The sequence below is a fragment of the Apteryx rowi genome, unplaced genomic scaffold (genome assembly GCF_003343035.1).
Source record: "Apteryx rowi isolate R43461 unplaced genomic scaffold, aptRow1 scaffold_73, whole genome shotgun sequence".
Classification (NCBI taxonomy): domain Eukaryota; kingdom Metazoa; phylum Chordata; class Aves; order Apterygiformes; family Apterygidae; genus Apteryx; species Apteryx rowi.
In genome coordinates, this window is record NW_020451016.1 from 989,993 (window position 1) to 1,010,246 (window position 20,254).

Consider the following 20,254-nt stretch of genomic DNA (forward strand, 5'->3'; position numbering starts at 1 on the left):
TTATTCTAATTTTAGTTCCTGATAGCTATTAAGATCCAAAAACATCCTAAGACAGTTAATCAAAACTTTGAATAACCAAGTCTTCAGAATTTATTCTCAAAAGCATTCCTTATTCAGAAGGACACTATCAACTGCTTCTTCACACAAGCAGGGAAACAGAAATGTATTCCAACCACCTCTTTTCCTTTGGAAACTTCGGATTGCTCTGTCTTTGATTCCACTAAATAGGTGGTAATTGTTCTATATTTAAATAAAAATCATCTATCTAAACATATTCCTTTAACTGCTTACATTTAATGCTTACAACGCTTTTCTCTCCGAGTAACCTGTTCCTAATCAAAAGCCACATTATTTGCTAAAACAGAAGTTATAAGCTAACACACCGCTTACTGTCTTAACGAACAATGTTGTATAGCTCTCCATTATGAGATCGAGAAACTTCAATTTTGCTTGTTCTTTTATTTCAGGATACTTTTTTTATTATTATTATTTTCAGCTTTTCTTGGTTCCACCATTCTGTTAAAGAGTACCCTAATTTACACGTAGGCAGAATTCCAGTTATAAGACTACTGAGACCTTTTGTTCTGTTTCTCTGGTGACTAAGTTAGTAGTGCCCTGCTTGCCAGCTTCTAGGTTAAAAAAAAAAATAAAAGTAACCTTTCTATCCCATGTTATTTTATCAGTGCTTCTTTCTTCCCCTCTCATTAATTTTTCTTCTTATTCTACCATTTAAGAAAATGAAATGAAGCTCTTCACTATTYTTATTATTTGCTAGCTGTCAGAATTGTTTCTTGCAATAAACCTCACTAAAACCTTTAATCTCCCTAGCATCCTCTTCAGTTCTATAAAATGTTTTTGCCTTACTTCCCTTTTACAAAAGTAATTGCCCCTCTCATTAATACCAACTTCAAAATACAAAATTTGAAACATATCTTTCTTTCATGATTCTATACTCATCCCATGCAACAGCTTGGAGATACCTTAAAACCAAGCTCTTTTTCATTAAAACAAACAAACAAAAAAAACTTTACTTCTGCAACAGTTTCAAATTCACATTTTTGTTCACTGAGGATTATTCTGTCCCCTCGACTGCCCATATATGTACTGCAGATGCCTCTGATCCCCTTTTGCCAAATCACTACTCTTCTTAATTTTACTGCTATTCCACACATCTGAAGATGGTTCTTCTCCTGCGCAACATCCCTCCACTAAAGTTTAGTTTTTGTCCTATCATAACACTTCTGTTATTTTCATTCTAGATATAACATAACCAGTATGACCATTATGAGCATAACTGGCAAGTCCACCAGTATTTTAATACCTTTAATAGCTCAGGTATAATCCTGCTTTGCTCCTTCTGGTAAGTTTATGGTTTCATCAGCTTTCTTCACTTAATACCTCAAACACTACTTTTTCTTTTGGGCATAAGTGATACTTCCAAACACAAATCTTCAACTTTCAACTCAAGACTGAACACGCACTTGCCCACATTATCGGTGTAGCACAGCTAAATAGATGAGGTACACAACTGTGCACATCTTTTCCTTTCTGGCACTGGCGCATTTGTGCTAACTCAGGTATCCTTGCATGGTGCAATACTGGACAGTGCAAACCTCTTCACAGGTTGCCAGAAAGCAGAGCCTGTTCTAGGAATGGAGGAAAGTAATTCAGGATGAGCAGAGCTCATATATGTCCCCCCCCAAGAAAACCTGGAAAAAGGCCAATGTGCTAAAGAAATCGGAATAGAATAACCAAAGCCATAACAAAGGTAAAGTAAGAGGAATTGCAATAAACTTGTGCAAATCTAGCTGAGAGGAAGACCACATACAGCTCAGCAGAACAAGAGTGAGCTAGAGCTTCTGCAGACAGCTATTGGAAAAAGCTCAAGATGAGGTATTGTGAGAGCCAAAATATCTGTGTCATGACAACAGCCTACAGATTTCAGGATCTGTCTTTTTTATGAAGAAAAAAAAAAAAGAGAGAGAGAGAGAACTTTTTGTATTTTCTTTCTCCATGACTGCTCACTGATCATTTTGTTATCTAGCATAAAAGTGAGTAAGTACAAAAGGGAGGTCTAAGTTATGTGAGAACAGAAGAAGGCATAACAGAAGACAGACAAAAAAATAGTAAAAATAGGGAAAAGAAAAATAGGGAAAAGGAGCATTAGGGACAGGGCAGGATACTAGAGTCAATAGGAACAAAATGAAACATACTGGAGCAAAATGATAGGAGCATCTAGCGCATTCCTTTCCACTCCATGAAATTGATTCCGGAAGTTGTCAGACCCCCACATTCCTGTGCTGTGAGCACAGATATGAATTTCCCTGACTAATCAAACACCTCATCTCCCCCTCCAGCGACTGATTCTCATACAACCTGCTACTTTAACACCCTCCTTTGGCTCAAGCAATAGAAATCTGTTACACAGTACATAAAAGCATATAGAAGTATGAAACCTGCCAATAACTGCAAGTCAATACAGGTCCAGCTTACAAAATTCTGGGTTTTCACACAGAGGTAAAATATTTCATCTAAGGTGAAGCCACAGGTCAAAGAAAAAAAAAATCGAGAGTAAAACTCACTATACTTCGCTATCTTGCCTCCATTGGGCTATCAATCTACTATGAGCCTCATGAGCAACTTGGAAAGGAAATGGCAAAAGAAGTGAGAAATGAGCAAACCTTCTGCTCTGCCTTTCACTTCTCTATTTAGTGGATAACATGGTTTAAGCTGGTCTGTTTCATTCTTGCCCATAGAAAAACTACCTCAGCAGAAGGCAAGCACTGTAATCCTATAAGTTGGCACTATTTTTTGGTCTGTTCCTGGAGTATGAGATCTATGCACTACCTTTTTCTCAGAGCAGACTGTAAATTTACCAAATAACTTTATGATGGTTGGATATGTATCAGATGTATAACTAGAATAAGGAAAGGATTTTGTACCACCATTTTTAAGCGAAAACATCCACAGAGTTCTACTTAAAAAAATGAATGGCACTACACATGGTCATATTATTTTATAGCCCTTGCTTATTCAAAATATTAATGTTTTATGTTCCAATTTTCAGACTTACTAAGCAAGCAGCCCTGAACTGATTGGAACAGCAAACAAAAAACACATGCAGGGATACTGTAAGCTTTCAAATTGACTAGCTGTAAAATGCTTGACTTTTTTCGGACTTAAACTTGCAATTACACACAGGTAAATATTTCTTGGAATGAATGAAGGCACAAATGTTTTAAAAACTGAAGGGCATATCTTATGTATGGGAATTGGTTTCTGGCTCCAGGCATTAGCATTAATTTTGAAACTAAAAACATTTATAGCCAAAAAATGGCTTACCCTCCTGAGAAAACCTGTACAAAACCACAGTCGCTTGCTCTTGTAGTAGACACAAAACACACAAACAAAAATAAGAAATCCCAAAAGATGAAATTCAAAGGCACTCTCCATGAATTTAAACATCTTAGGTTTTGACCAAATATATTAAAAATGCAAAATTAGGTTAAAAAAGTAAATGGAGTTTGACTACTAATAGACCTCATGAGGAAAAGTTCTGTCTAAGAATATTAGGCAAGTGGAATCCTTCAGATTTTACTTTTTAATACAAAAATAGTTAGACCAGACTAAACACTATCATTGTAACAGAGTCTAGTMATAGACTTTGGTAACTTTCAATAATACCACACCTAAAAAAAATAGAATGGGGTGGCTTTTTTTCTTGGATGACTTTTTTTTTTTTTTTTTAAACAGTCACTCTTTTGTTTACAGTTTTTAAAGAAAGGATTATAGCATTTGACTTAGATCAAAATAAGCATAAATCAAGAATGTCATTAATACTAAAGTTTCTGAAGTAATAATACACATCTTTTGAACAGGTCAAATTCATCAAATACCTAAAGTATGTCTTTCTGCCTTTCAAAAATACAATGGTTCAGAAACTCTAAGAGAAAAATAAAATCAAATGTGTACATATATACAACTGAAAAATTAACCACAGAAAAAGATAACTGCCTTTAACTATGCAGAAACAATTTTACCTTAGTACCTCATGATGCTGCTGCTTTTATTTCAAAACCAAAACAAAACAAAATGCCCAACACTCATATGTTAGTATTGTAGAGTTCTAACCTAACAGTTTAGCAATTAGCTCTTTGCTCTCTTCTGTTATTCAGAAAAGCACAATAAACGGACTAAAACAGGTCAAAAACATTGCTTTGCTTGCAAATGACAAATCAACCTATTAAATGAGAAAGACTGTTATGGACTTGGTCATGACTTGGACTATCTGTCTGTCTTTTTCATATCAAAGGCCATTCTTAAAGATACAAAATGACTATAATAAAATATAAAAATTTAATATAGTATTTTGCCAATATCCTGGTGACCAACTACGGTAATTTTGTAGATTTGTATAAGAAAGCCAAATTCATGGTTCCCACTCAACCATGCTGTCTTTCTGCTGCCCACAAAGAAATTTCAAATACAAACACTACCTTAGTCTACGATATTTTTAAATATAATGTTGGTTGGTGGATTATTTAAAATATTATATGAAATTTAATAAATTAATAAACACTTGAACAGGATTTTCTGTGATCACATAAAGAAAGAAGTAAGACAAAGAAGTGCTGAAAATAATATAAACACATTTACCCTTCTTATACGCAGTTCTTCTATTGCCTCCAATAAACTTGTTTTAAAATCTAACAGTTGAATAGAAAGCAACGTCTCTGATGGACTTTGAAGAGTAGACTCAAGTGCCTTTGTCTTAAAGTCTTCATCCATTCTTAAATTTTTTTCTGCAAAATAAAAATGTGTTTTTCCTCTTTAGTTTTATTTTTAAAGAGGATATTCAATTTGCAAAACTTGCAAATGTAGAAGCAAATTCCTTTCACAAAGAGTAAAACTACTACTCATAGCCAATATGTAATCACCACCATTTTTATTTTAAATGAATGTGTGGTACTGTAAAGAAAAACAAACAGCTTTATCATTAATTCACCATATCCCTTTGTTTTTCCTCTTTAATTTTTGGKTTGTTTTTAGTTTTTAACAAAGATTATGATGAGCATGAAGAAGGAAGTGGTACAGGTTTTTTTTCCAGAGTAACTGCCCTGCACTGGCATGCAGGTACTGCAACTAGCACATCAGGCCATGAAAAAACAGTATAACATTGTCAACCCCAAGATTTCAAAAGTCATAAATCTGGCTAAATTAAAAAAAGAGAAAAAAATTTTCTGGCCTGAAATCATGAACTACAGGTAATATTTGGGGTTTCTGCTTCTGACCTTTAAAGAGAAAAATGGTTTGTGTTTTCCTCCTATTTCAATGAAATCAAATACCAAAATTTTGGGCTCTACATCAGCTATTGATGAGCAAGGATTTATGCTAACATATGATGCATATATGCCTCTGTAGGAGCAAGGCATATTTGTTAGTGATATCAGAGAAGATGATCACACTATTTTTGTCAGTTTAGTCAGCATTTGGACTTATTTATGAATAGGTAACAACTCTACTTTTGATATCATATTTTTTATACATATAACTGAACTTCCAACAGTCCACTAGAACAATTTAGTCACATACACTTCAGTACAATACTATCCCTTTCCAGCACCAAAACCGAGTATGTTTTCTGTACTAAGAATTCAGAAAGGCAGAGGCAGAGTACAGGAGTTATGACTGACCTGGCCACTGCTGCAGAACCCTTTGGAAGGAATTACTGCAGGAAGAACAGAGACCTGGTCTGTATCATGGAGCCATAACAACTACAAATCAGGGCTTACCACTTTTTTGCTGTTGTCTAAGTAAAACCCCAGCACAGATCAAATTTAAGCTGCTTGGTCATGAATAACAGATTGATTCCCTTCTCATTTACCCTACCACTAACAGTAATTCAGATGAAGTTACTGAAATGATGGCTTTGCTAATAAACAAACCACCAAAAGAACCCATACACACAGGCTCATTTACATCTTAAAACATATGGCCAATACCTCCCCAGCTGTTCGATAAGACAAAAATAAGCTTTTAAGTTTCTTTGCCAGTGACAAAACATGCATTTTTGAAGGAGGAGAGCTGAATAAATGTCTGAATAAAAGCTATGCACAGACATACACCACTTTAGGCAACAAATCTGTTACCTCAATGTGCCAACATGAATTGTGCATTTAACCAATATGCATGCATTTTAGATAAAATTTAGGCTTAACATTTTTAAGCTAAAGCACTAGGACACGAAGCAAAGAAACCAATCTTTTTTTAGCCAAAGAATTTAGAATTGATGGAATGAGACCACCGAAAGCATATAAAATTTTTTCTGTTTCTTTCATCCAAGTTTTCAAAATCATTTTCCTACTGATAGATGTTCTACTCTTAATTCATAAACAGTACTACAAACAAAACTTTTTATACCATTTCAGATATTAGGAGGTTTTCATTGTTACAAAATGAATAAAAATGCTAATATCATGCATAATAGATTAGGTAAGGAGGAATTTGATATCACTTTTAATCAGGCTATATTCTATTCTGAAGGATAAGATACTGTGAATATAATGCTAAGACATGATCCATGCTCTCATTCTACTGGCTGTCAGTTCACATCATAACTCTGGAGTTCAGGGATTCTACAGTGATGAATTTCTGCAAAACAGTACCGTTACCAAATGGAAAAACCTGGCAGCACGTGTAGCCAGAGCAAACAGATAAGAGTGCTTGTGAAAAAATCCGACAGAAAAATGGTGCCCTACCTCTGGGCCTCATCCTACAAAGGTAGATACACCTAAAGAACTTTAGCAAAGAAATAATTTCTTTTCAAGTCAATTGGTAGAAGAACGTGCATTAATCTTTACAGGCTTGGGCTTGTGATTTTACTCTCCATCACAAAAACAATTTAAGAATTATCTTCTCAGAGGAATATTTTCAAACCAGTGTTAAACTTTAAGGAATAGAAGAGAATGGGCCTCAGGCATCCATAGGCTTTCCCTCAGCTCACTGATCTTTGCAAGACATCACCTCCCTAATGCAGTAAGGAAGGATAAAGGCTTTTTGGAGTGAAGCTCATTGAGTCTTCACCCATCCCTTCACCATGAAGTACCATTTTCTCATGCATAATTTGTATTCATACTGGTACAGGGAGGTCAGACTGCTTCTTCTGAGACTGCAACAAAACCTTTCACAGCCTGCTGCTGAAAACTGCAAGGCACAGTACATGTTATACTCTCCTCCTCCAAGTTGAATGTGAGACATCCCTGAAGTCTCTTCCACCACAACTAAGTCAAAGAACTTTGTTGCCTGCTAAATAATTTATACTACATGCTTGACAAGAAACAAAAACATATGAAACAAAGTTCCAAAATTAAACACTCCAAAAATATCTGCCTTATACTGATAAAATGCCTGCTTTTAATATCACAAATGTAACTGTCTAGAGATACTATAAAAATGTATGGTAACTAATAGATGTCCTTTTGATTCAGCAAACAACACATGAAACTTTCTTGCGTAATCAAAAATATTCCTAATTAAATAGATGCATTTTTACTTTAACTATTGGTATTTGTCAGAGTAGCTGTAAAATAATAAAGGAAATCTGGAGCAGCTGTGAGATAACATTCTAAAATTAAAAAAAAAAGTGATTAAAGTTCCTATTTTGAAGCATTTACCACATTTGTTTTTCTATTACTTGCTTTATGTTTGACAAAATAATGACAAAGATTACTTTTTAAAAAGCACATTATGAAATCCATTTAAACACAATTTTAAGTGCTATAAAGGGTTTTATATCTTTGAAAAGCACTTATTAAAAATTACATCTTAAATACCCTACACTAGGAAGTAAGTTAGCCTATAAGCCTGATAGGGGTCAGGGTAATAACACAGAATGAACAAATTACACTGTCATTCCACCTAAATTATTTAAGTTATTTAATTTGACCTGTAGATAGTCTCTTGTCTTCTCATCATGCCTGACTTTTAAGTGGGAGGTCTTCATTCATGATGATCCTTTAATGGAAGCAAAGCTTTCTCCATTTAACCCATGGTGTTATCAATCATGTACAGGGATAAATGAGGCTGTAAGATTTTGCCAGTATCACAAATGACACTGTGACCCGAGGCCAACATCTTTATTTGCTTCTCCAGTGATTCACTTCAGCAGATATTAACCAATTTTATAATCCATGAAAGGCAAAATTAAAGGACACCATCCATAAAACAGAATAATTCCTATCAGCAACAAAGTGATGTCTGTATTATCTTATAAATTATATGGCCATACAGTGTGGTAATGTAATGAAGTAAAGATGGTAATAATCAAATGCCTAGGGCAAATGCTAATATGCATTTAATCACACAGCATGAAACCATTTGTCACTACAGTTGAATGCATGTGTACATAAAATACATGAGTCACGTCCTTATTGTTATACTATAACAGCATCAATTTCACACTATCATTTTACCACAATAACAACTGTAGGTTTTGATATTAACTAAAACATCCAAACACCAAAAGTGCAACTGATAGCTACACCTTAAAAATTTTTTTTTTGAAATACATTCCACCTATTAATGACTTAACATATCTGAATATTGCATGTGTGCAGAATTCTAAGATGTTTTTATAAAAAAGCCCTTCAGGTACACTTTAGCAACACCCTGAGTGGCTTGTTAGAAACAGCATAATTTATGGCATTTCAGTGTAGGCTGAATCAGTTCTTAAGTGTGTATCATCATTGATAAATAATAATCGATTTTCATTTGCTTGTTTATAGTTATTTACAGACCAAAACAAACAAACAAAAAAAAGAAAACAACAGACAAAGCATTTGCCTCAAGAAACTCAGACTTTTACATGTAGAGTGTTTACAAATGCTATATCCAGAAAAAGCTGAAGTTAAACTATCAAATTCTGTGCTTGGCGAAATAGAGAAATTAAAATATTAGTGAAGAAACTTTACCTGCTTCAGTCTAATAACTTCTCATCCAAGGATTGGCTATAAAAATGTTATCCCCATCACATGAACAGACATTAATTATGAGAATCAATGCTATCACCCCTAAACCTCAGGTGCAGTGCACTACGTTTGACATTTTAAGAAATGCTTCTGTGGCTCTTTGTGAAAAACAGTACAAAAGTTGATGCCAGTGAAATAAATTCATCCAGGTACATATGTATATACAGCTGTGTCTAGTCAAGGGTTAGAATTTAAATAGGAATATGTTGAGCTAATGAGTTTTCAAGATGTTACGGATGCAGCGGAACCATCAGTTCTTAGATTACAATCTAAGAAGTATGCTCCAGATTTTTATAATGTTAAACTAAAAGCTACTATAGAATACGGTCAGTTTTTAAATCAAACTTTCTTTTTAAAAAAAATTTGCGATGCGAAAATGGCATAGTAAGACTATGACTTTTTAAACATAATGTTATCGTTATTAAAAAAGGATAAAATTACTTTTATGATCATTAAAGGCCAAGATGGGTTTAGAGGCACTGACTGGTCCATTAAAAGCAAGATAACAATTTCACAAATATGCTTTTTCTTTCCTTTCATAAAATATCAGTTAAAAGACAAGGAAATGTATTTGATACTGGTCAAATATCTGCTTTTAGTGGACAGAAGTAAAAACAGATTCAACTTTAATCCATTCTCATCTTAATTAAAGAATGAATGGGGATAAATGCTTGACTTCTATTATAAAATGACCAGAAATTTGAAAACAAGTCTCCAACTGTACCAAATGGGCATAAGAGGCCATTAAAGAGCCCAGAATCCCTGATTTGCTAGAAAAAGAAAATAGGTGCTAATCATTTTCCAGATTCCAACCATCTTCTTTTGGTCTTACACCTTGGCTGCAAATGAGAGTCCTCGATGTAGTTAAACCAGGTGAGATTCCTCCATGACAAGATATCCTACTGACATACAGTGACACCAAATATGGCCTATAACTCAACCTAGCACATCTCCTTTGTAGAGACAACAATGGACATTAAAACTGAAATATGCTGCGTCCTACAAGAACAACAGACCCACTCAAAATCCAGTGTGTGAATGCTTACGTGAGTCAACACCTTACTGGATCAAGACAGTTACGGTATTTTAAAGTTCTTGGGCTCACTTTGATGAAATAATATTCAAAGACAGCACTCTTTCCCTATTGTAACTGGTATTTTTGTCTATTTTAGATTCAGAAAATTTCTGTAGGTGGTGTAATTTATTTTTAAACCATTGCAGAGTGAACACTATTTTATGCAGTTTTGTTTGATACTGTCTTATAATTCATTTTGCAATTTACAGCTTTATAGAAAGATAAGTTATTTTTTCATTTTTAATAGAAGGTAACAATACTTCTCCTTCATTCCGTATCTTCCAACAGGAACATATACCATCCCCTTAGGAAGAACAACTAATTTTCAGTACACCTTTCCCAGACACCACCCACACCCAACCAACACACTGGATTTGCCTACCCACAGTTCATCTGTACAGGTCCAGAAAGTAACTCCTTCAAGCTTTGAAAAAGCTATGCTGGCAGGTTAGCACATGCCTAGAGCTCCTCTCAGGTTTTAGAGTACTGGTAGTAGGGTATACTGCCCGTGAGGAACACAGAACAGATAAAAGAATATGACATTCTTTGGATTGAACTGTGYTGACTTAATTCTCTATTTCTTTTTCTTTTAGGTTGTCTCTCTTTGGGAATTGTTTTGTTTTAGTTTTTAATTGTGAACGTACAAGTCAAACAAACCAAATAACCTCAACATTTCACAAAGATGCAGGTTCTGAGAATGAAAGCACTCTTTATATAATTTCTGTAATTGTTTTATCTTTATACACACAGAGTGCTATTTCCTMGCAGAGAATCCACCATGAAAATCCTATTTTGAAGACTTTTCTCTACTACCATGTTAAAAATATTAACTGCATCTACTCATTCTCACCTAATATTAAGACGTTCTAAAGATTACTACATCATGAAAAAAATTAGCAGTTCTTTTAGAGACTCTTAAACCTTTGTAGTGAATCAATTTTTAAAAATCTAAAATTTTCCAGTTTTCAAAATTTAATTGCCAACCTTACAAGATAATTCTTCCAAATTATGCACCTAGAGTCTGATTAACATACCAGTATGCCAGTTTTCATTTACAAAGAATTCTGTTCTTCATTCCTGAAAAGATAACATCAAGAGCTGAACTCTCTAAAAAAGATTCAAAAGAACAGAAGAAAAATAATAAAAATCTAAAACATGTTTTTTTATAGTCATATCATTTTAAATTCAAAATCACTTGGGGAAGGATGGGATAGGCACATAGGGCAGACTTGTGGTTTCTGGATGCTAAAGGTTGATAGTATTACCTGAATTACTATAAAATTCAATAAATTATACAATGCAAAGGATATATTTTAAAGGACCATTTTATCTTAATTTCAATTCTAAATAAATGTTGATTTATACCAAAATTTCATAGAATCCACTCTGTTATTCAGATAGTACATAAGTGTAAATTTGAGGAACATACATTTAATATAAGAACAGCTGCCACAGGCAAAGGGTCCTTCTAGCTCACTGTGTCATCAATAACGCACAAAAGTCCAGTTGTAACTCTCTTCTGCTAAATGGAACAGAACAGTAATTCTCCTTGACCTTGCAACTACAGGATTCTTAAATTAACCTGGAGCACTAATTTGGATCATGTGTTGCTTTTTGTAGTGTAAAAGTTAAGTACAACATTCCTATCAGCACGCAATTTATGTTCTGACAGCACACCTTTGAAGATTGGTGAAACCAGACTGCTTCTTCAAGGCTTTTTTGGAGAACATTCTGTATCCCTTCTCTGATGGATTAATAAGACTTTGTTGTATCTACTCTTTTGATCAAGTAGTTCTAGGTACTCTTTTTCATACTCTTTCCTAAACTTACAAGTCATGCTCTTTTTCTAGTTTACCTCAGCGAAACCAGACAGAATTGTCTAGACTGCTTGTGACAGAAATTCTGAAACAAAGATAATGAGTTTAATACACGGTCTGTTGCTAAAGAAAGCAAAATGTTGTTCTGTACTGTTGTAAGAGCTGAAGAAATGAAACAGATTTATTCCCTGTAGTAGATATCCCACTTAATTCAATGTGTTTTATCCAAGGAGCAGATCAGTAAACCTGTAATTATTTCTTATTTTCCAAACAAAAAATAGTTCTATTCACACCAAGTTGCCCTTAATATATGGTATTAGAAGCTTCTGGCCTAAATTCAACAGTATTTGTTTAAATTCAAGATGAGTTTAAAGATTCTCATTTGAAAGCTGTGCATTTATTCCAAAATTGATGTTGTTGTCAAAACTCAGGAAAGCACTGCATCCTTTGCAATGGAGATCAGCAGTATCTCCTTAATAGAACACAATAATTGCCCTTAAAAAATGTTTCTTAGAATGAATCTTTGCTGACAAATCATTAAACATTAGTAAACTGAGACAATTTGGCCAGTGAATTCTTCTATTACTAATAGTTAAAAAGAGTGCAAATAAATCTTGAAAAATATTAGGATTGAAAGGTTAGGGAGAAGAGGAGAACTTAATGCTACATATCAACGTGTTGCAAGTATATACACATTTTTACATGTTTATTCTTTTCAAAATCTCAAGTTAAAAAAAAAAAGCATTGGCCAAACAATTCTTGGTTGTTGGAATCTTCAGGTTTTCTTTGTCAAAAATTAAGGGTTTGGGGGTTTTTCCCCCTGTTCCCTAATAGCTTTCATATACTACTCTGTAAGATTCCATCTTCCTAACTCTCAGCTTCAACATGTTTATGAAACTACTGATAGGGAATACAGAGAGAGAATTATTATAAAATACAGTGGTATAGCTAAAATCTTTATTCACTCCTCAACCCATTCTAAATAAAACTGCTAAGTTTTTGCTATGGGTGTACTAAACATATGACAGCATTTGGAGCACAAATGAGGGAGATTGAACAAGACACATTCCTGAGAAGACCAAACTGATGACCCAGGAAGCACATGGGAAAATCCTTCTAATTGAGAGTACGTTTTATTCCATCTGCAATACTGGATTTTTCCTGGATGATAGGTGTTTCAAGCAATCAAAGTGTTCCAACTTAGCTTTTTAGACCAGAATCCAGTAAAGAGTTACTTTATTCCAAATATGGAGCTGTAGTAAATTTAATCTGAAGAGTGAAGTTTTTAAGCATATTTTGTCAGGCACTCTAAAATGTTTATTGGTTACCTATTGAATTTTAGATGAACTTTAAGAGATTGGAACTGCTTGTCCAAGTACTAAATTGCTTGGGATCCGCATATTTTTTTTTCCCTTTACAAGAGGACCCCTTCCGTAGTATCAATTCTTTTGATAACACTGTATCATCTCTTGAAAGCTAGCCAACTTAGGCATTTTCAAAAAAACAGCTGATTTAAAATTTCCTTATTATATAAGCTAATGTAGTACATCTAACAAACACAGAAATGCATTTTCAGGATCCTAACTTTCTGTAATCAAAAATAATTGTACAGTATATTGTATCTGTCTTTAAAGGACAATCCTATGGTAAGATCACAGATAATAGAGAAGATTTTTCAAGCACAAGTAAAATGATTATGAAGAAATCAGCAGGGAAAAATGTCAGCTCATTTCAGGAAAAAAAAAAAAAAAGAAGGAAATACAGGACAGTTGTAATCTAGTTAAAACTAAGATGTGTATGTACTTGCAACACATTGGTATATAGGATTAAATTCTCCTCTCCCTAACCTTTCATTCCTAATATTTTTCAAGATTTATTTGAACACTCTTTAATGATTAGTAAGAGAGGAATTCACTGTTCAAAGGATTAATAGAAACTAAGATCTATCCAAATTTTATAGACATAGAAAAACCCTAGAGGTCTTTTTTTTTTTTTTTTTTTTTTTTACAGAAATGCAATACAGCTACATCATCTGTTCGTCTTGCACAGAGTGATTCAAAGCAGATTACACTCGTTTTAAACACCATACTGCCACCTAGTCGACATCCTAATAACTATGGTGTCCTGACACTTTATACACAGTATTATATTTAGGGACAACAACCAAAATTAAATTATTCCTTAAAAAAATGTTTGTGCCTGGACTATGGTATCAGAAGCAATGAGAGCTCTAACTTCCTCATCCAGTAAGAGTACTGTAGCAACACAAAACAAGCAGCAGCTGAAGGGTTAATAGTATGGAGTTAATGACTCAATCATCTGTCAAGTACAGAGTTAATGACTCAATCATCTGTCATATGAATCAGCTTCAGGCCCTCCTAAAACTCTGAAAACTGTTGGCAGCATATCACCTATTTTCTACAAAAAGAGCAGATGCATTCTGATAGTATTCTGATTTGGCAGTTACTACTTACTTACAATTATAGTTGTGAAATAACTACACCAAGTGTAAAGCAACCAAGTATCACATCTTTCATTTCTGTTATCATTTAGAATTAAATTTTGAAACTGTGGGTTAAATTCCCCAAATCTAATTTGAAAGAATTTCTCCAACTGGTCTAGAAGCTATTCAACTGTTTTATAATAATTTTGAATCAGTGCATAGTCAAAATAGATTTCAGGTCCGGCTACCTTTTACAATTCAAAATGTCTTAATTCAGGACAATGTTTGGAATTTAAATCCCTAAAACAGCCAGGCAAAGAGATCACAAAACTCTTCCCCTTGCTCCTTTGTTATATGTCATCTCAGAAAACAATTCCCTAGAAAGGCAAAAGGCCACTCTTAGCTTAGCTACATCCATCATAGATGGGCTTACAAATATATAACCTTTGGTTAACAGGTAAAACGATACTTATCACAAAAATTATTAGACTTAATACCTTTCAAGTAAGGGATCAGTCCAAAATAATATAACATTAAATGAATTTAGAAAATGCAACATATTCCAAAAAAAACAAAAAAAAACAAAAAAAACCCCACTCATGTGAGAAATGCAAAGATTTGTGAAACTTAGTCTTACCAACTAAAGAAAGCTGTCTGCTATGGAAGCATCATTCAGAACCACAACAAGCTATGGTGTTTCCTACATGACAGTCTCATTAAGGGAAATAAATTGGTCTCTCAGCTAAATCTAGTCCACAAGACCAGGGACATGGAAGCCAAAGGAATGGAAGGAATCTCCTGTGTCCCCAAGTGCAGTTCTCTACTATTTCTGGCATCACTTAACTCCTTTCCATACATTTTGGGAATTTCTATTTTATAATCAGAGCTTATTTGTCTGAAGGCTGTTGGTCTTTGGGTCTGGGATTTTTTTCCCCCCCAATTTGTGTGACGAGAAGTACTACTTTTCTCTACAAACCTTGCCCCAACAAAACAACCCTAACATTATCATTAAGCATTTTGGGATCCCACTGTAAAGCTTCAGAAGGAAAATTATCAGCTAAAGAAAGCTGTCTGCTTTGGAAGCATCATTCAGAACCACGACAAGCTCTGGTGTTTCCTGCATGACAGTCATTAAGGGAAATAAATTGGTCTCTCAGCTAAATCTAGTCCAAAAGATTAGGACAATGGGGTATAATAAAATGTGAAAATTGTCTCTGTGCTGCCTGAGCATCACAGACACTGTTGATACCAGTGAAAAAATTCCTATGTCATCATTATATATGTACATCCTATATCTGTATGTCCTACTATAGGCTAGCATAATAAAGTTCCTCCAGCACCAGGTTTGGAACAGCTCCCAAAGGGGGGAGGTCAGAAGGGGAAGTCAAGTAGGTGGGCCCTAACAGGAAACTGATCTTGTAACTCCTCCCAAGCCACGGCATCCCCAGAACTCTAGACTACTAGAGGAGTTCCAGAAAATAGAGGAAGGGTCTTCTTCCTCCTTTGGTTACCCAATCTAACATGAAATTAGCAATTAGTCTTTTGTGGATTTTTTAAAACAGAAGGCAGAAATATTTTGTGAAAGATGCTACTCTAAAGATACATTTTAATACCATAATTAAATTATAGAGATAAAATCTTGAATAGATTCAGAACACATTTGTAAAGTGTGGCACCGACAGAAAAGATGCACCACATATTAACATTTTTCCTCACAGACCTTTAGTATGCAGGCTAAATTGTTCTTCCTATGCTGAGAGTAGCCCAGTAGTAGCCCAGATAGAATTTTAAGTAAGTAAATATCCCAGAGTCTGGATGGGACGTTGCATAAGCAAGTCTGTATGAAAAGTAACAGACCACGTCCTACATGATAAAAAGTGGGAGAGACACAACTGTCTTGGGGAAAGGCCCAAGATTATTAACAGCGCTGTGGCCTTCCATGGAATTGCTGGAAAACTGCTTCTTTAATACTTACTTCGCTCGCCTCTACTGGAGAGGGGCCGGGTCATTCTCCGGCCAAGCCAGCCACCCTCCCAGCTCCCCGCCCACGGCGGCACGACCGCTTCCGACCACCCAGGACTCACCACCCCGAGGCCGGGCGCCTCCGTTTACCCCTCCCCCCGCCGCCTTCCCGCCAATTCCAACGGCCAGCGCCAACCGCCGCCCGCGCGCCGCCGCCCGCGTGGCGCTCGCGGCTCGGCCGCCGCCGCCACTGGTGCGGCAGCGAGAGGCAGCGCGGGGCTCTCGGGGAACGGCCGCGGGGCCCCTCAGCCGAGCCCTCCCGGCAGCGCCGCGGGGCTGCTCCGGGCTCCCGCCGGTGGCCGGAGCGCGGGGCAGCTCTGCAGGCACCGCCGGCCGCCCCGGGCAGCGCGCTGAAATGGGGGGCTCCGCGCCAGCCTCGGGCCCTGCAAACACTGGAACGGCATGCACGAGCAGATTAACGCTTCTAGGCAAAACTGCAAAGCCACCGGCACGCTTCCTCTTCGTGCCTTGGAAAGCTCAGTAGCACGCTTCTTGTTTCTGTGGTGTTAGAAACCTTCACTTCACCAATTTCATGAAAAAAGGTCATCCAAAAAACAAACACACAAACGGGGCTAGGGAGAAGTAAATAGATCGAGTTTTTTTAGAAATGATTTTTCCTACACTTGCAATAACTACTTCAAATTAAATTTAATATGCCAGTTCCTAGACAATGAAAAGATATTTGTAAGTAGTTCTGAGATTTTGGATAGAATAGACTTTGCAAGCAGTCATTTGAAAGAAAATAAAGAAAATGCTGCCAATAATGCCAAGCTCTCATATTCTTCAAAGGGAATTAAATCTATAAATTATTAAAATTATTTATTTGGGATCTCACATATAATGTACAAGTATTTTAATGTTTTTTTTTTTTTTTTTTTACAAAAAACCCTAATATTCAAGACAGTTTTGCTAATATAGTTATTTGCACTCTTAGCAACACACAAAAGACTAGGACACTGATTCTTAATCCTTTTTAGTCTGCAATTTAAATCTTCCTCAAAATGAGCTGTATTTCCAAGTTCTTTCCTCCCTGCCAGATATGAATTCTTCAGTCCTTAAATAAAACTGCCCCCAAAGAAGGATGGAAAAGGAGCAAGCATGTTTAAAGCAGGAATACATCCTTAGGCACAATATAGTCACTTAGAATCGTTAACATACTAAAGTGTGAAAATGCAGCTAACACGTCCAAAAAGTCTTAACTCTGCCCTCTAGTGAAACTACGCTTAAATTCACATTTAAAGTGAATGGAATCTCAAAAGAGATTAAACTTTTAAAGGCATATTTGATGCTTTTTTCCTTGTTTCCTTACATAGAGGCACCTGAATTCACAATTTGTTTTATTTTCTAAGATATGAACTTCCATTTCTCAACATGTTTTAATGTCTTAACACTAAAATTACTAAATTTAAAATATTTGATTAGTGATACTTATATAAATTAAATTCATAACCTGTACTATATTTCATCCTAAATTAATTATTGGACCTTTTAAACTTAACTATCTTCATAGGATTATTCTGTACATTTTTCTAAATCTTTAATTCAAAATGTCATACATTAAGATAACAGGATCATGCATGAATTGCCTAGATAAAGCATGATCTGTTTTTTCCTGCTTTTGTCTTTTTTTCTCCCCCCCCCCCCAGTCTGACTTGGCAGGGTCCGCTTTAGTGGGATACTGTGGCTCATCTCTGGCTACAGTGAGCATTTCTTCCTTGCACATCCAAATGTTCTTTCCTCGCTGCTCCACATTCTTCAGTGTGTATCTACATTCCTTTCCTCCTCTTTGCTAGTTCCTCTGTACTACCTGCATACTCATAAGAGACATGCCAGTTATGTCCCCATTTCCCCATGCCTCCTAAAAAGTCTGGAACTTATTTTTTCCTTGGACATTCAGACTTCCACTTAATTCTACAATTTAAGTTGTTGGTAGTGCATCTCATACAAGCTACTACATACTTCTGAAATGTACAAGTATTTTTCCTTAAGTTTGTGCTATTTTCCCCAAATAGTTTTTTTGGCACAATGAATTGGATTTTTCTATTTGACTTTGTTTAAACCATAACAATATTACTCTGACTTAACCACGAGTCAAAATGCACACAAAACAAAGCAGAAGATGATTTCACTTCTGTGAGATATACAGTCCAACTTTGTCTGAACATGTAACAAAGGAAATACTTCATATCAAATCATCATATCCAAACCACTCAAATTCAGAAAGATGATTTTTTAAAAATATGATACCTGAAATAACATGTGCTTGGAATGAAAAAGACAAGCAGAATTATGATGATTAGAACTATATTCTCCTCTCCTTACGCAGCCCAAATAATTTTTCATCCAAAACTTTTTCTTGGATAGCCTGTTTTGTCTACATAAGGTCACAAAATAATTTTCTTAGAAAGCCTGATTCTAATGTTTGAAATGTGCAGTTACACAAGCAACCCTGAATGCTTTCTATCCCTCTCATTTTAGCTGACCTCAGCACTATCAGCTACAGTCACTACTGGAAACAGTGGCCACACAACCTTGTCATTTCTAATCCATTACCAAGTTAGTGCTCATTAACTTCACCAGTTACCACTGTTACCAGACCCAAGGGTCAGAGTACTGTTGTTTCTAAGTACCACAAATAGATCTTTGTAGAAATATTACAGAAAAAAATCCTCAGTTAATACACATAAAGCTTAAACTAGTGGAGTACTTATTAAGCAGTAGGTCTTCATCGCTGTATTATTACTGGATTACTAATGGAAATATACAACTGGAATATACTATCTGTTCATAAAAAATTGTCAGTGGTTTTTCACTTTTCACTGCAATTGGCCTTTTATTTACACAGATACTTAGTTGGATGTTCAGTTCCCAAATCTTATGTATTTAGAACTCAGTCCTGCTCTCACTGAAGATAGCAGCAAAACTCCCACTGACTTCAAGATAAAAAGAGCAAGATAACACAACAAGCATAGCATGCTAAGTACAGCTTGATTATTTAAAGACCAGATAATACAAAATGGCTTGTCCAACTTTGCTTTATAAGTTTCATAAAAAGGAAGTGGAAAGGGAATTAATACTGAAAAAAACAATGTTCATTTTTTTCTAAGGGCACTATAGAAAGAACCACCAAAGCATGTTCAAATACAGGTTCATAAAGAACAGCTTCAAAACTGTATGCTGTTACTCATTACTTATGCAGTAACAATCGTGTTAGTTTATCACTCTACCAATTAACCTCTCCTCTGCAAAACTTAACATTTATTTTTGTAATTCTCTTAATACCACTAATAAAGGGTATTTTTGCTATTACTTCTATTTTGCTTTATTTTCTCTAGAAGGATAAATCCGATATAGAGTGTTGTCACAGGGGAAAAACTGCTCAACTCACGATTTTAAATCAAGTCAGGAGAGAAGCAGTTTATTCATTTATTAATGATGTGTAATTAACCAGCGATCTGAACTACACATTTAGGATGAAGATCAGCAATAATACAGATAAACCACAATACTAGACATGAAGTGTTAGAAACTATAAATTTCTAAACACCCTTCTGTAACTAATCTCTCCAGCTGGACACGTGGGTGCTGCAGCTTTAAGCATACTCATACCTCATAGCCCAATTTCCTTTTTAGCACTATCAGTTTCTGGACCAGCGCCCTCTCAACAGTTTGGGATATTCTATTTGTGCACACACTACATCCACATTTCTACCGCATCAGCTGTTGCCACTTAGGCCATATTACCAAGAGGGGACCATGCAGATTGCCCCAGAGGTGCACTTCAGAAAAGAAGTCAAAATAAACTAGAATGGAAACAGGGTGAACTTTCCCAGCAATTCAAGGCCAAACTGTTGCATGGAATAAGTCCTAG

At 35.4% G+C, this 20,254-nt stretch overlaps 1 protein-coding gene across 1 annotated transcript in view; it reads right to left on the reverse strand.

The window, feature by feature from the left end:
• Positions 1–20,254, reverse strand: part of CCDC73 (coiled-coil domain containing 73) — an 87,075-nt gene that overhangs the window by 55,995 nt on the left and 10,826 nt on the right. The window contains exon 2 of the mRNA XM_026087686.1: positions 4,657–4,802. Coding sequence (XP_025943471.1) covers positions 4,657–4,788 — 132 coding nt within the window. The 5' untranslated portion in view covers positions 4,789–4,802. The remainder of the gene's footprint in view (positions 1–4,656; positions 4,803–20,254) is intronic.